At 40.9% G+C, this 18,193-nt stretch overlaps 1 protein-coding gene across 5 annotated transcripts in view; it reads left to right on the top strand.

Annotated features, from left to right (window-relative positions):
• The window catches only part of LOC140199839 (sperm-associated antigen 1-like), a 134,565-nt gene that overhangs the window by 88,070 nt on the left and 28,302 nt on the right, over positions 1-18,193 (top strand). For all 5 annotated transcript variants that reach the window (XM_072262370.1, XM_072262378.1, XM_072262362.1 and 2 more), the window contains exons 14-16: positions 12,978-13,180; positions 16,205-16,346; positions 17,618-17,744. In XM_072262370.1, the coding sequence (XP_072118471.1) occupies positions 12,978-13,180; positions 16,205-16,346; positions 17,618-17,744 (472 nt within the window). The remainder of the gene's footprint in view (positions 1-12,977; positions 13,181-16,204; positions 16,347-17,617; positions 17,745-18,193) is intronic.

Genomic DNA, 18,193 nt, shown 5'->3' with positions numbered 1-18,193 from the left:
CCAATGCTTTACCTGCCGTCACAGTACAAACACTAAAATAATAATGGTCATTAAACAATCAGCTGTATAACATCGATAATATGAGAGATGAGTCGAATCCAGTAGTGGGTTTGTGCATTCAAGGCCCAATTCCAAATATTGTACCAAAATGAGGGGTTCTCTACAGCTACCTTTTCATGATCCATTATCCTTAGCGACAGTGCATCCCATTTCTTAATGACTTCCTTATCCTGTCGGATGATCTTTTCCCATTCAGCAATGTAGAATGGGCGGTAGTTCTGTGGCTACATGCTTGTGCAATCCTTCGTCTGTGTTACTACCATAAATGGTAAGCTGCAGCTCCAGTGTCCCTTCTGCAGCTGGCTTAGGCAAATTCTGTCCCACAATCATTAATTCAGTTGAGACATCACTGATTGCCACTTTATAGCCAGTCAGATTGCATTGTAGCCGCCCCTTGTAATATGCTCTTGCTGATATTGCGGTGTAGTAGATGTTGTTCACCAAAGCATACTTCAAGTTTTGTTATTAACTGGCAATGTGGACAGGGAACAGTTATTATATGCCGTTGTTCCTTTTCGCGCCTTGTAGCGCATTGGATGGCATTTTTGATTTTTTTTTAATGAGGCTGAGTTGCTAGCTTGACGCTCAGCCCAGCACGGATGGAAAGCGTTCAAGGACCCAGCCGGATTCAAACTCCAGACTATTCACCTTGGCGTCTGGGGCTGATACCATATCACTGGCCAGCATAGTTATCATATATAGCAAAACCATATTCCGTCAGGCTTCTTCATACAGTCTGCTCTGGACATGCCCCATTTGATGACATTGTATCAAGCTCTTCCCCCGCCTTCCCCCAGACTAGTGTAACTTGATTGTGTAAGCCAACAGGTAGCTTAGAGATATCCAAGTTCCTTCATAGTGTTTTCCAACATTGTGCTCTCTCATAAGACAGTATGTGTAATTGCCACTGTGTCAGGGAATGTGGAGGACTGCTGCAATGTACAGTGGATCCCTCTCATTTTCGAACCTCCCATGACATCATTAGTCAGAGTGAGATCTGAATGTCGCACATTGGGGCGGCTTCACCCACCCATTCTTCCAGCTGGTTGTCTGATATCCAATCCGGGACTCTGTGGCCTTCCAACTGCAGACTGTTTGTCCCAACTACAGACAAAAGCCAGGCAGCGTATGTTGTACAGAATACATTTTTTGTTTTAGCGTTGGGTGTCATTGTTCACTCTATCAACAACTTCATTAGTTATATCCTTTGATGACTACAATAACTGGAGAGTTTCCAACTACTTCCGTCCCTTGCTTCTCTATTCTATTAACTTGCCCCAAGTAATTTTGTTTTGTAATCCCCTTCAACTTCCGCTGGAGGGAACTGATTTGCATATTTATTTCTGCTATATCTAAAGTATTGACTGTGGAGACCCCCGCTGAATATCCTGCTCCTAACACTCTATCAAGCCCCTTTTCCTTCTCCACCTTTCTGTCCTAAACTCACTATGAGTATCTTATCCATAGAGTAAACATTGGAAAAGGCAATTCGTACTGTCCTCGCAAAAACTAGGGAATTATAAAGCAGTCAGGTTAAAGACTATCTGCATGTGGCTGTAGCCTGGTACTAGAGTAATCCTTTCGCCTGTATTTTCCATTACTAACCCTACAGCCCGTATGTCTCTGGCCCTCACTACACTGTAGTGCTCTTGTGGGAACAGAAGGTCCCACAGTGATTGATTCCCAAATGGAGCAGCCCTGTCGCTTTGCCGTACTGGTGATTCATTGGGAATGGTTCATTAGTCCCGTGTCTTGGCATGACAAATACAAACATGGGATCCCTCTCTCGCACACCAGATTTCCCCTGAGTGCTGTGCAGTTTTCATATGTCCATTTCACAGCACTGCATGCTATCATGTCGTCCCTGTTGAATTGCATAGCATTTGTATGCCCCACAGCTGGTTGTTCTTTGTTACTCACTCAGCTTAGAGTCTGCAGTTTACTTGCTCTTCAGAGATGTCTCAAAAGGTTAACACATTCAATTATCCAAATTCTTCTGAGTGTAGTTTGTCAAATTCCATGTTTTCTGTTCCTGTGGAAATATGTTTGCATAGTTAAATTATTCCTGCCCAAGGTATCTTTTCGGGTGGAACCAGTGATTCCAATTTGGCCCTTCTTTAGTTTTCACTAGGGCACACATTTCTCCAGTCAGGATTACTATAAATAGTCCCATCCATCTGGGTTGTAGTTCCAAGTTTTGCTGGTACAACTATAGCCATTATTTCTGGCAGGTTGCCCTTCACTTGGGCATTCTTGCGTTCGCAGTCCTGTACTCTTTGTCTATCAATGAGTTACCCATTTAGATAAGACCATGACACCATAAGACATAGGAGCAGAATCATTGAGTCTGCTCTCCATCATGGCTGATCCCGGATCTCATTCAACCCCATACACCTGTCTTCTCACCGTAGCCCTTGATACTCCAACAAATCAGGAATCTATCAACTTCCACTTTAAATATACCCATGGACTTGGCCTCCACTGCCGTCTGTGGCAGAGCATTCCACAGATTCATCACTCTTTGGCAAAAAAAAATTACCCCTTACATGTGTTCTAAAAGGTCACCCCTCAATTTTGAGGCTATGTCCTCTAGTTCTGGATACCCCTACCACAGGGAACATCCTCTCCACATCCGCCTTACCTAGTCCTTTCAACATTCAGTAGGTTTCCATGAGGTTTCCATGTATTCTTCTAAATTCCAGTGAGTACAGACCCAAAGCTGCCAAATGCTCCTCGTGTGTTAACCCCTTCATTCCCAGAATCATCCTCATGAACCTCCTCTGGACTTTCCAATGACAATACATCCTTTCTGAGATAAGGGGCCCAAAACTGTTTGACAATACTCCAAGTGCAGGCTGACTAGTGTCTTATAAAGCTTCAGCATTATCCCCTTGTTTTTATATTCTCATCCCCTTGAAATAAGAGCCAATATTGCATTTGCCTTCTTTACCACAGACTCAACCTGTGAATTAACTTCCTGGGAGTTTTGCACGAGGACTCCTAAGTCCCTTTGCACCTCTGATGTTTAAATTTTCTCCCCATTTAGATAATAGTCTGCACTATTGGTCCTTTTACCAAAATGCATTATTATGCATTTCCCAACATGTATTCCATCTGCCTCTTTTTTTCCCATTCTTCCAATTTGTCTAAGTCCTGCTGCAATCGCATTGCTTCCTCAGCACTACCTACCCCTCCACCTATCTTCGTATCATCCGCAAACTTGGCCGCAAAGCCATTAATTCCATTATCTAAATCTCTGACAAACAATGTGAAAAGTAGTGGTCCCAATACTGACCCCTGAGGAACACCACTAGTCACTGGCAGCCAACCTGAAAAGGCTCCCTTTATTCCCACTCACTGCCTCCTGCTTGTCAGATATTCCTCTATCCATGCCAGTCTATTTCCTGCAATATCATAGGATTTTACCTTGTTAAGCAGGCTTATGTGAGGCACCTTATCAAATGCCTTCTGAAAATCTAATTAAATGACATTTGTTGCCTCTCCTTTGCCCACCCTGCTTGTTACTTCCTCGAAGAATTCTAACAGATTTGTCATGCAAGATTTCTCTTTCCAAAAATCCTACTGACTTTGACTTATTTTATCATTAGTCTACAAATACCCCAAAAACTCATCCTTACTAATGGACTCCAACACTTTCTCAACCACTGAGGTTAGGCTAACTGGCCTATAATTTCCTCTCTTTTGTCTTCCTCCCTTATTAAAGAGTGGAGTGACATTTGCAGCTTCCTAGTCCTCCTGGACCATGCCAGTGATTCTTGAAAGATCATGACTAATGCTTCCATTATCGCTTTCAGGACTCTAGATGTAGTCTGGTCTAGGTGACTTATCCACCTCAAGACCTTTTGAGTTTGCCTAGCACTTTTTCCTTTATAATAGCAATGGCATTCTCTCCTGCTCCCTGACACCCACAGACCTCTGGCATGCAGATGAACAGCTAACCCCTGTGCAGACTGGGTAATCTGGTCCTTACTATGGCAGCTCTTCAGTCCTCCCGTGATCATATCCTCTGGTAGTTGCATAGCCCATCCTGTCATTAATTCAAAAGCAGTAAATCTTGTCCCATGAGCAGGGATCACTCATAGTTTCATCAACACTGTTAGTAATACCCTAGACCAACTTGCCTCTGTCTCCATTAAAGCCTTCATTAGGCTCCCTTTTAAGGTGCATTTCATTCTCTCAGCCACGCCAGAGTTCTGAGGTCAGTCTGGAATGTGCAGCATCTGTTTCTCTGTTGGTGTAAAAAGTTCTTCCACCCTGGACTCTGTAGCACTATTCCCTACTGCCTTCTGAGGTACCCGCTGCTGTCTCGTTACAGGGTGGAGATTGTGAATCTTTATTACGAATCCCATACTCATCAGCTGCATCAGCCCAATCGTCCTAATCTACAACATGTTCTGGGGGTGCGCATCTTACACTACCTATCATCTGCCTTGAAACTGGGGAGATCTGAGCTCGTTTCGCAAGCACTATTCTGTGGTAATTGCTCATTAATGCTGTTACTTTTACTACAGTCTTTTCATATTTGCCCTTCTCTTGTCCCTTCTACCAAGCAATTTGTTCAGGGTTGTTCCATTCAGATTGTAACCCTTCTTTACCATATTTTGTATCAACTAACGATTATGAGCTCTACCGTCTGTCTGGGGGAATCCTTCTGATTCCTACACTTCTTTCTCAGTTTTCTCCCCTGGCCATATGTTCGTGTCATTTCCAGCTCCCACGTCTATATCTCAAATAGTTGGTTAGTCAATCAGTTTCCCAAATCAATTGCAACCTATAACTGCCTGGACCCCATCTGCTAGTTACTAACCTTACAATGTCTGGACATCTTACAGTGTGCACTTCCCACAGGTATAGTCAACTGGGACACCATGAGGTTCTCTGTCTTCCCACATCTTGCAGGAAAGAGCATTCTTCTGCCCTGACCGCCATTTCATCTGCACATTCAAAGGTCACGATTAATAGGAAAATAAAAACTCTACCCTGATTCTGACCTGCTATCACCCGTGCCTCCTCACCCAAGACTCCCCAGCCAAAGCCTAGCCACCTCAGCACTGACCCACTTTCACAATAGCCACTCCACATGACCCTACCATCTATTTATTGGCAAAACACATGGCAACTCAGCCAGTCTGAAATCCTCTGCTGTACGGGATACTGCAATTGGAGAACAAGCTGTCAATAGCAAATAATGTTTTAAAAGCTGCTGGCTCCTCCCCTCTGTTGCTCCAGCTGCTGAACTGGAGAAAAACAAGATCAGTTTTAATCTTTTCCATGAATTTAAATTGTTGCATTTTTTTGGTCTAAATGATAGTCTGTTTCAAAAACTATTACCTTTTTGACACAGGCAGATCTCTGGCCCTAGCTGTGCCCTCTGTCTATGTCCATTTATTGAATTCTGGAAAAGGAGCCTTTGTAGTGTATGGCCCAAGACCCCGCTACACTTGGTTATTCCAGGATCCAAAGGTCCAGCAGTATCTGGCCCAATGTGGCATACAGTAGTGAGACAGTCAGTCATGTTACTAGTCGGCTGGATTATGCTGAACCTGGCCTGCCATGCAGAAACGCTGAATGTTGTTACATCTACCAATATAATGCCAGAATCAGGTTAATTATCACTGACATATATCATGAAATTTGTTGTTTTGTGGCAGTAGTACATAAAATATACTATAAATTATAATTTAAAAATGTATAAAAGTAAATAGCGCAAAAAGAAAGCAAAAATAGTGAGGTAGTGCTCATAGGTTCATTATCTGTTCGGAAATCCAATGACAAAATGGTAACAAGCTGTTCACAAAACTTTGAGTGTGTGTCTTCAGGCTCCTGTACCTCTTCTCTGATGTGTAGTAATGAGAAGGGGGCATGTCTTAGGTGTTGGGGGAGGGGGATCCTTAATGACAGATGCCACCATTTTGAAGCATCACCTTTTGAAGATGTCCTTGATGGTGGAGAGGCTAGTCCTCATGATGGAACTGGTTGAGTCTACACTCCTCTGCAGCTTTTTCTGATCCTGTGCCCCTTCCCCTTCATACCAGACAGTTAGAATGCTCTCCATGATACAGAAACGTACTAGTCTTTGGTAACATACTAAATCTCTTCAAACTCCTAATGAAACATAGCTGCTGGTGTGCCCTCTACATAATTGTGTCAATATGTTGGGCTCAGGTTAGATCTTCAGAAATCTATCCAGTCTTGTCCTCTCGATGACAACTGGTGTGTGAAGTCCGCAATCAGATGTTGAGTGCAAGGTTGTTGTTGTGTCACCACTCAACTAGCTGATCTATCTCACTCCAGTGCACTAATCATAATAATATTAGAGCTTTTATCAATTTTCATGTTTACATAGCAAAGAGTTTTCCTGTAATGAAGTGAGTTCAGTGCTGACAACTGGCTTAGCTAGTCTGTGTACTGCAATATCCCATAATAAAAATGCAATTATGGACTAGCTAATGGTTGAGTTAATACTTTTTTTCTTTGTTTTTTTTCTTTGTCCACATATGTTTTCATATTCATTCATCATCTCTCTGTTTAAAATTGCTCTAGATTAGGGGTTCCCAACCTGGGGCCCATGGAGCCCTTGCTTAATAGTATTAGCCCATAGCATAAAAAGGGTTGCGAACATTCATTTTGTATGTACCTTAATCCCACTGGGGTTTGCACATGATTTGTTGCAATCCCACTGACACTCATTCAGGTGTATTCTTAATGTGCACCGTGTGTTTGCAAGCTAATTTCTGCCTTGTTTGCAATTCCTTCCTTTCATATGCTGTTATTTCTCTCTTCCATGCTCATGAGAACACATACTATTCATGATTTTTCTCCACAAATTTTGCCAAATACAGATTAGATTACATTAGGCTAGCTTTATATGACACGCATCCATCAAAGCATACAGTGAAATGTGTTGTTTGCGTCAGCAATCAAAAGTGTGAGGATGTACTGTCACCATGCTTCTGGCATCAACATAACATGCCCACAACATATGTCTTTGAAATCTGGGATAAAAGTGGAGCATACAAACAGTGGTGGAACTGAACCCCAGCACCCCATCACTGGTGCTGTAAAGCATTACGCTTACCACTACGCTACTCTGCTGCAAATAAACAGTTACTTTGGTACTGTATTCTCTTTCACACAAAATAGTGAACTAATGTTGAGAAAATCTAGCATCTTATCCTATTTAAAAATATGGCATATTCCTACCATCCCATTTTCAAGAAATTCTGAGTAATTGAATGACGAGAAAGAATGTAAAAAATTCAATGTGGTTAATTTAATGCATATTTTAAGTCTGAGTTTAAAAATACAGTCTCCAAGAAATATTTGTTGATCTTTTAGAGAGACTTTGTCAAGTATAACTGGGAGGGAATGTGTAAATAGTACAAAATTTGATAAAATCACTGAGTATTAATAGGCTAGTATTGTAGTTTAGAACAAATATTAGTTCTCCTATCTGCTCAAAAATCACCACCACAACACACTTTCCTAAAATCACCAACTGTTTTTTTACTCCCGACTTGCACTGGTAGGTCTCCACGCCTGAGTGATTGGATTTTTTTTCTGCCCCTCAGTAATTAACGGGTTGCTCAAAATACCTAAACAGCTCACGGCCTTCTGACAATACATAAAAGATGCTTGCTATAACCATTGGACAAAAGCAACTGATGTACCATTCATTTTTTTTTCAGAATCAGATTCATTTACATCCAAACAAAGAGTGAAATGTGTTGTTTGTGTTAACAACCAACACAATCTAATGAGGTGCTGGGGGGCAGTCTGTAAGAGTCACCACGCATTCCAGCTCCAACATTGCATGCCCACAATGTTCAGTAAAATTTGAAAATTAGCACCAATAATTTGATTTTAAAATGCTTTGAAGTAAAACATCTGAAGAGAAACAGGAAACCAGTCCTACAGCATGGCAGATATTTCAAGTGTACAAGAAGTAGTTTATACATTGTATACAATACTTAAAGCCCAATGTACTAAATCTCTCACCTTTAGAAATGGAAGATTTACATAGTGTAAATGTGATGTTCCAGTTATTTTACTCTATAAATAATGCATATAAGTGCCAGGCCATGATATTTTCCAACAAGACAGTCTAGCTACCTAACCTTGATATTCAATGACTCGCCATTGCTGAATACTCCTCCATCCTGGAGATCACCATTCATTAGAAATTCAACTGAAGCAGCTATACACGTACATTGTTTGAGTATTAAAACTGCCCAAAGTATCCCAGGCACCAGCCTACCTGTCATTAAGGACATATATACAGATAGATCAGTAACTTGATGTAGGATCCCATCCACCCTTCTTATGGACTGTTTATCCCACTCCCATTAGATACGAGGCTACGCAACATATGTACCAGGGCCACCAGACTGAAGAACAGTTACTTCCAACAGGCTGTCAAGCTGGTCAACACCACCACCTCCACCAATACATGTACATCTCCTAGCATCACTTTACAATCAGTCCGTGTATATAACAGTTACTTGTACATTGTGTTTTAAAGGATTGCTTTTTTTTATATTCCGTTCTTTATGCTTGTTGTGTGTGTTCTTTTATGCTGCATCAGATCTGGAGTAACAGTCATTTTGTTATCCCTATCTTGAATCGTGATCTTGGCAAAGACAGTATTTGAGCCATCAAAGAGCCTTTCCAGCATCCTCGATATACAAACCAGGAGTATAATGAAATGTTCTCCATCCGTTTGCATCAGTGCAGCTCAATATCATTTTATTTAGAGATGCAGCACAGAACAGGCCCTTCCGCCCAATGAGCCGCATCGTTCAGCAACCTACCTACTAGCTCTAGCCTACATGAGGACAATTTACAATGACCAATTAGCCTACTGACCAGTCTGTCTACAGACTGTGGGAGGAAACCGGAGCACCTGGAGGAAATCCACGTGCTCACAGAAAGGTCATACAAAATTGTTACAGAGGACGCTGGAATTAAACTCCGAACTTTGATGCCCCATTTTATTGTTACTTTATCCAGCACCCTAAACATCAGCTTCCTCCACCATTGTAGCTATAGCATATGTCATTTCCAAAACATAGTGCAGTTTTTTTCTTGGGTTACTGCCGCGGTACCTCCCAAGCCTGTGACATTTATCACCACAAAGGTCAAGTGCACCAGGTGGAAATTTCCTTCAAGTCATGTATCATCCTTTGAACTGTAGACCAACCTATAGACTCACTTTCAAAGTTCGGAAGTATGTTGCTCTCCATCAGCATGATTGGATGTGAACTCTGCCAGAAATGTTTATATCTTTGCACTTTCAGTATTGAGAAAGTATGGCACTCCCTATAAAACTGGCCCAGTTCTGTTCCTATGTCTTATGGTCTTATACTTTTATGAAAGAAATGCCTGCTTGTAGTAAAAGAATACTGAAGCAGAATAGCAACACACTGAAGAGCCTGCCCCTTCTCAAGTTCTCAAACCATTCAAAAAATAGCATCTCTTTCATAGGAAATGCAGCTACATCATCCTATTAATATCCTCCCTGTGCCCTTCACAAATATGTCTTTTATTTTGCACATAACTCAGAAATGCTATGACACCCGAGCTTTCCCTGTGCATATTTGAAATTCTGTGGAAATTAGTTAATATTAAACAAACATCAAGTATCTAGGTTTTGTTTCTTAAATGATCCACTTTGGTGATGTTGTAATGCATAATGATTTAAAATTAGCCAGCTGCTATATATAGATTTTAACTCAACAGGCAGCATGTGAACTAACTAGTTGATTGGTATGCAAGCATTAAGATCACTTTGTCGGAACAGCTGTACCTGGATAAATCTGTTGCCATTTGTGGGCATTGCAAGTCTATATGTTTTCAACAGCTTATAGGAAGCTCACATGGGGCTCAGTATGAGGGTGCTGGAATCCTGCGAAATAGCACCATCAACTGTATTCATTTCGTAGTTTGGAAGCACTAACTTCCTGAGAAATAACGTCATTTTCTATGTTCCTCTCTGGCATGCCTCTGTAACAGGAAGCCACCTCTAAAATCAACATGATGGCGGATTTAATTACATACAAGTAGATCATTTGATCTAACCACTCCATACTGCTGTTAAGTTTTACTCAGGCTGCTTCCATTCTTTATCAGCATAACCCTCCATACTATCAGAGCGTGAGACATAGGAGCAGAATTAGGCCATTTGGCCCTTCGAGTCTGCTCTGCCATTCCATCATGACTGATTTATTATCCCTCTCAATCCCATTCTCCTGTCTTCTCAGGAAAATCATGGGTTTGGGGAACTGACACAGAAGAGGAGTTATAGCCTGCATAGATAAACCATGATCATACTGAATGGTGAGGTAGACTTGAGGGTCAAGTAGCTTACTTCTATATTTTTGTGTGCTTGAAAAGTATATGATAAACTTCTTAAGTTAAGTATATTATACAATGTTGACGGAACCATGCCAGTAGTGGTTGAAAAGTTTATGGTTACACCACGATAGCATTTAATCAGTATAAGGCAATTATCAGTAAAGAAAATTAAATACTGATCTATACCTGGACAACATTGGATTACATATTTCAGAATATTATACTTTGTTGTACAGATGATTAATGTGGTGGACTATTCTGGCTGTCGTGCGTCCTGATGAATGTTCTCAACCTGAAGCGTCAACTGTTAATTCTAATCCATGGATGCTACCTGACCTGCTCCAGCATTTTGTGTGTGTTGCTAGGGGTTTCAATGCATTAGAATAGGTTTAGAGAAGTCTTAAAGGGTGATATTAAGTGCAAAAGAACAAGCAATTAATGAAAATTCAATGGTTAAACCTTCTGTTAAAAAAGAAATAAGTTGACGCAGGGTGTGTGTGTGTGTTTCAACCCCGAAGTTAACAAACCATATAATTAATATAATAAATGAGACTGACGGTTTGTTGTTGTTTAGTCATTTAGTCAAGTCTGATTCTTCGTGACCTCACGGATCATAGGGTTTTCATAGCAAGATACGGAAGTAGATTACCAGGCCTTTCTTCCGTGCAGGTGCTGCTGCTGCCCAGGTTGGGACCCGGATGGGTTTGAACTCAGGACCATCTGCTTTAAAGTTCAGTGCTGATGCCACTACACCACCAACTGGCCCAAGTGTGATGGTAGAAATATAAAATTAGCATGACCGCTGCAAGAGACTGAACAAATGCATTTCCAGATAATACAGATGATTTTGAGCCATTTGTTACTCTTGAAAGAATTATATCAATGTTCAGATTCAGATTCATTTATTTGTCAAATATAAATGTATTATTTCCATTAACAACCAACACAACTTAAAGATGTGCTGGGGGCAGCCCACAAATGCCGCCACACATTCCAGTGCCAACATTGCATGCCCGCTATGTTCGCTGAACAACACAAGCAACAACAACAGAACAATGATAACAAAATAATATTCTTTGTTCATGACTCAGGGACTTGCAAACAACAGGCGGAGACTTTCCCAGTAGACTTGCAGATCCAGGGCTTCAGCCACCGAAACACAACTTAATGGTCAATAACTAGAATTAAGAATTGCACAATAACATAGCTTGATTTCTTTTGAGGCATAAGATTTTGGTTAATTTTAAATGTATGAGAGAAGAGGGAGATGGATTATAAATTTGATGTTAACCAGTCTTCATCTTCCACTTTAGGATGTGGACAAATAATCAACTCTCTAGATCTGGTTCATTATTTAAATATTTTAATTAGTCTGCATGCTCCAAACTTAACCATAATTTGCCTTTCAAAGCATAAAGGCCAAGTTACACAAGGCTCAGGTGAAGGTAAGCCTGAATGCAGTTGAACTTATAGCTCTGTTTCTGAGTCAGAGAGTAGGAGAGACTTCTCTCCTGCTCAACTCACCTAACCAAACCCCGCTCCCCTCCATGCCGCATGAGGCAGCTCTGCTTCCTCTATACAACTGGACACTCCTTGTGCTCTACCAACACCAACTCCCAGCTCCCCATCAAATTTCTCACTTGTCCTTGATCCGTTGTTGACAATCTTGAGCAACAAACACAAAATACTGGAAGAACTCAACAGGTCAGGCAGCATCAATGGAAGGGAATAAACAGTTGACATCTTACGCCAAGACCCTTCACTGGGACTGGAAGGGAAGGAAGAAGAAGCCAGTATAAGAAAGTGGGCTGTAGGGGAAGGAGTATAAGTTGGCAGGTGATAGCTGAAGCCTGATGAGGGGGAAGGGGCCATCTTAACTCACTTCCATATTTTATCTCTAGCTCTACACCTTGGAGTATCAGGACCAGATCTGTACTTTTCTGCAGGAATCCTCATCTGCACACCTGACAAAAAGTACTTTCATATCATAGCACAATATGCCTTGAAGGGTCTTGACCCGAAATGTCAACTGTTTATTCCCCTCCATAGATGCTGCCTGATCTGATGAGTTCCTCCTACATTCCTACGTTCCATGTGTTGCTGTGGATTTCCAGCAGCTGCAGAAGCTCATGTGTTTATGGTCATCTGTAGCTACTGACCTCCATATGATCCTCCCTCTATTCCTTGTTCTGTCTTTCCTTTTGACCACACAAGGTACATGGTAGAATAACATACGTGAAATGCTGGAGGAATTCAGCAGGTCAAGCAGCGTCTATGGAGACGAATAAACAGTTGATCCCTTCATCAGGAATGCATGATAGAATATTGCTGCCACATAAATCTGGCCTGACTCTCTGCACAGCACATTTTCAGGCATTTTACAATTTCTAGATCTCTGTCGTTCTTTAACTTAAGACGTGCATGGCTGATGCTGAAAATTTGGTTAGCACATTTAGAAAATTTTGTATTAAAGTGTGTGTTTTCTAAAATTGTTCCCTTGACTAGTTAAAACTATATCCAGTGACTGTGGGATTGCCTTTTAGGATAACTAAAGCATTAATAGAAGAAGATGGATCAAAATGGAGAGAAAAGCTGTCACCAATCCCAGTGGTCCCTGTTTCAGCACAGATCCAAAGAAGGGAAGACAATTCCATAACCACAGTAATTGGAAACAAGTCTCAATTTACCAGTGGAAGTGAAGATCAAGATCCAGGCTGCAGCAATGGTACAACACATCCAGACTTGGGTAAGAAAATGACTATTTAATATACAAAAATATTTGATTTTTGAAAATTTTGATTTTTCAAACATTCCATATTGTAGCTTGCCTACAGAGCTACAGTAAGCATTACTGATGGGACAAAAGCTGTTGTATTTGCGTACGGTGACCTTCAGTTAATGACTACTAGTCAAATTGTTAACCGGAGGGACCTTGGATTTGTAGCGGTGGATCTGAGTCAGTGTAGCTGAGCATATGGGTCAGGCTGATCTGTAGTAGCAGTAGCAGTAGTGCAATCACTTGAATGGAGTGTGATGCTTTCCTATGGGGATGTCTATTAGTGGGTTTTCGGATGTCCGTCGAATCAACCTTGGATCCCCGTATAGTAGTGCAGCACCGGCAAAAGTAACCACCCTTCTCCTTCAGTTGCCATTTGTAAATCCAACATCATGGATCCTGAGCTCATTCAGATCTCATAGTCCTGTCCCCCTTCGTCACTACTGATTGCCACAGGACCTAATCCAGGATGGTTGGGTGGATTTCCTTACTGTAGAAGCCTTGTGTGTAACTTTAACACGGTGAGGTGGATGCATGGGCAAACACCACATTGTCCATGACAGATCAAGGGCAGGGTCCAGCAGCAAGGAATGCAAGAAGACTGGGGACCCTTCAGTGCTGCATCCTTCCTCCACCTTCACTGACACTGATGATGTGTCATCATCTTCTGCCAGCACCACCCTGAGGACTTGATTGGATTGGTCTTTGTCTGGAACCTCCTCCTTGACCTTACCCCATTGGTGACCCGATCAGGAGCTGAGCACCAAATGGTGTCACTGTCAGGAACTCAGGCATTCACAAGCCTTTCCCTCATAACAAGATGGCAATCCTCAGAGATGGCTTGATCTGTAGTGTGCTACTGCAGAAGGAATATGGTATCAGAAGTGGCAACTTTGATTTCAGTTGGACTGTCCATTCAGATAAGGATAACATTCTTGTAGTAACTGTGTTCAACCAAGACATGAGTAAGGAATGACTCATTTCAACTTCTTCCTAAGAAGACTGTAGGAGAAATCCTGTCCTGCTTATTTCTAATTAGGTATTCTACTCCCATTCAGTGGAAAGTGTCATCAACAGTGCCATCAAGCAACATTTACTCACCAAAAACAAGCTAACCATTTTGGGATTCAAGGAACAAAGATCAACTTTATGTCCCATATATATTTACATGTATTAGGAATTTGCTGTGTGTATTGGTGCAACATACAACAATAAAACAACAATCCACAATTATAAAGAATAAAAATGAGTTTAAAAAATAAAGCTAGAGGTTAAAGTACGGATATGGAATAAAATGTGCATAAATGCATTGATACCGGCATGTATTTACAATGTAAGTAGCATTATGAAAAGTGGTTTATCGAACTCTAGGCCTCAACACTGTCCTGGTTGAAAAGTGAATCATAGAGGTTAATTTCCAGATGGGAGGGACTGCCCTTAATATTTGACTCCATTTAACTCAGTGCAGATCATGCACTGAATGCTGGTAAAGCTAAAGTTCAATGTTAAGAAGAAGTATTCCAATGGTCTGACATACTTTGCTCAAAGGAAGATGCTCATGGTTTTTTGCTGAATGTGGTTTCTTAGGCCCAACCATCTTTAGCTTCTTCACCTTCCTTCTATCATAAGATCTGAAATGGGATGTTCACCTATGATTGCAATTATGTCAATATCTCAGAAAATGAAATAGTCCATGCCTTTGTACAGAAGATAGAGACAACATAAAGGCACAGACTGAGAAGTGACCAGTAACATTTGCACCACAAAAATGCCAAGCGTTGACCTTCTCCAACAACAGGAATAACAGCACCTATAGACCATGTTCAGTGCCGTTACCAGTACTGTCACTTAAAAAAAACATTTAACTGATACAATCATATAAAAACTATAGCTACACAACCAGGTCAGTGCCTCAAATGACACTCAAAAGCCTTTTATCTTCAAGAGACAAGAATAGATTCGATTAGCTGTATTTGTCACGTGTACATTGAAACATACAGTGAAAAGTGTGGTTTGCCTCAAATCAAATCAGCATAAATTGTGCTGGGGGCAGCCCACCACACTTCTGGCGCCAACATAGCAGGGCCACAACTCACAAACTCAAACCCGTACATCTTTGGAATGTGGGAGGAAATCCAAGTGGTCACAGGGAGAACATACAATTCCTTACAGACGGTGGCGGGAAATGAATCCCGACCGGTGATCGCTGCCGCCATAATAGTGTACACTGAACACTACGCAACCGTGCCACCTTTAACTCAAATGGGATGGATTTGCCAGCATGAATACAGCTTTAATAACATTCATGGAGCTTGGTACCATTCAGCATGAAGTAATCTGCTTAATCAGCACCCAATCCACCACTCTACATTCAGCGGCCATTTATTTGGTACAAGAGGTACTTAATAAAATGGCCACTGAGTATATGTTTGTGGTGTTCTGCTGCCATAGCCCATCACTTCAAGTTTTGATGTGCATTCAGAGATGCTCTTCTACCCACCACTGTTTGGAACACATGGTTATTTAAGGTACTGTCACTTCCTATAACATTGAAGTTTCATATTTGGCCATTATCCTTTGGTCTCTCTCATTAACAAGGCATTTTTGCCCACAGAACTGCTGCTCACTGGATGTATTTTATTTTTCACCCCATCCTCTATAAATTCTGGAGACTGTTCTTGAAAATCCCAGGAGATCAGCAATTTCTGAGATACTGAAAACACTCTGTCTGGCACCAACAATCATTCCATGGTCAAAGTCACATAGATCTCATTTCTTCCCCATTCTGACGTTTGGTCTGAACAACAACTGAACCTCTTGACCAAGTCTGCATGCTTTTCTGCATTGAGTTGCTGCACTTGGTTGACTGATTAGATATTTGCATTAACAAACAGGTGTACCTAATAAAGTGACCAGTATATATATCATGCTTCTCAAATCTTTGTCAATAAAATCTTACTTTACAAGTTCATTTTTTGTATAAACTTCTTATAGGTAAAGAGGTAGAAGAACGTTTTATGTCCTTAAAGCAGCAAGGGAACGGTTTTGTGAAAAAGACACAGTACAAGGAAGCCATCACAAAGTATAGTGAATGCCTAAAACTGAAATCCAATGAATGTGCAATTTACACAAACAGGTAAGGAGCATGGTTACAAGGATTTGTTTAAATACAACTTGCATGTATTCTTTTTTTATATAGAGCATTCCTGTAGGAGCTGACTCATAAGAATAGCATGAAAACTTAGTTTAACACACCCAACTGTTTGAAATCTGTCCAGCCCTGGGGGATTTTTGGGTGGATTAGAAAATAAGTTTAAGGTTAGTCAGCTGGGATTCTGGTGATTACTCCTTTTCATACAAGTCATTTTTTCCCTTGAATATTTCAATTTTGAGGCACTTAGTGGAGGTACTGAGTCTTCTATTCAGTTACATTTAGTGTATACAAGATCAGGAATGTAGCAATGTCAGGCTGGGTAACAGCTTCTAACTAACTGTTAAGACTTCTTAACACCCTGCTGCCGTCCAGCACACATGTACATTCTGTCTAAATGCCCTGCCGTCCCCACTTCCCAACTCACAGACACACTCTCATCCTGCACTGGTCACTTTTCATTTTTATGCTGCTATTTCACATATTTATTGGACTGCTTGCTTCCTTATAATAGTGCCAGTAACATTATACTCTCTTACCTCATATTTTATATCAACCCACAATCTTCAGGCCACGGCACTCAGGGACTTGTGCTAATATTATTGTGTGATTGCTTGTGCTGGATCATAACTATATGTGCAGTGTGTGACTATATGTACTGCATTTTGTACCTTGGTCCCAGAGGAACTATGTTTCATTTAGCTACATGTATGTGTATGTTTGAATGATGAATAACCTGAGCTTGATCTGAAAGGATTATTCTCAATGATTATCTATTCCATTGCTTTTGGAAAGGCCTCTATTCCTTCTCCTACTTAGTAATGTTTAAATGCTCTAGTTAGGCAAGCTTATAAAGGAAAAATTGTTCTTTAATTGATACTAAGTCTTTGAGCAACCGTTTGGTTTTAATGGTGTTAATGCCAAAACTAAATGATATGTGATGTAATTGTGTGTCAGAACGAAAGATGGGGATGACGGTCTGTTGTAGCATGCCTGTATTCTGGAATGAAAGCAAGCCATCCTTGATAACAAAGGCCTGTCTATGAAAAAGAAAGATAAAGGGGTTCTTATAAAGGTGTGTGTAAAAATACAAATTCACTGTTTAAAACATGAGTTTTAAAGGTCCTCTTGAAAATGCAAACTCAATGCTTAAAACATTAATATTAGCTAAGAATTTCTTAAAATCTTTCAAGCCATACTACAGAAGAGTAATAAAGTTAAATAAAGACTAATCTATTCTTCTTTATTCTTCCTAGAGCATTATGTTATCTGAAACTTAGTCAATACAAGGAGGCTGAAGACGATTGTAACATAGCTCTGCGGGTGGAACCCACAAATATAAAAGCATTGTATCGAAGGGCTCTGGCTTATAGAGGATTGAAAGTAAGGCACATCAAATAAATACTGGAATTTTATCCACTACTGGCATTAATAGTTTTGCTGCTATCTGGAGATCTTGGAGGCAGAAATAGATCATCACTACCCTTTTACTCATCGATTGACGTTTATGGCCCAATTAAGCAGTCTTGCTCCTTAATTCAAGGTCAATCTGATTTTTAAAAAATTCTGCAAGCATGAATCATGCTTGAAGTAGACATTTTCACAGAAATAGACATTAGGAACCTTGAACAAGTAATGCTAGTGTCTGAAGAGTGAAAAATCATGGCTTTGATCAGTGGGGAGGGATGGGGGGGACGAATGGACAAGGGAGTTGTGTAGGGAGCGATCCCTGCGGAATGCAGAGAGAGGGGGGGGAGGGAAAGATGTGCTTAGTGGTGGGATCCCGTTGGAGGTGGCGGAAGTTATGGAGAATAATATGTTGGACCCGGAGG

This window comes from Mobula birostris, chromosome 1 (genome assembly GCF_030028105.1).
Source record: "Mobula birostris isolate sMobBir1 chromosome 1, sMobBir1.hap1, whole genome shotgun sequence".
NCBI lineage: Eukaryota > Metazoa > Chordata > Chondrichthyes > Myliobatiformes > Myliobatidae > Mobula > Mobula birostris.
This window is presented reverse-complemented; position numbering and strand designations above follow the sequence as displayed.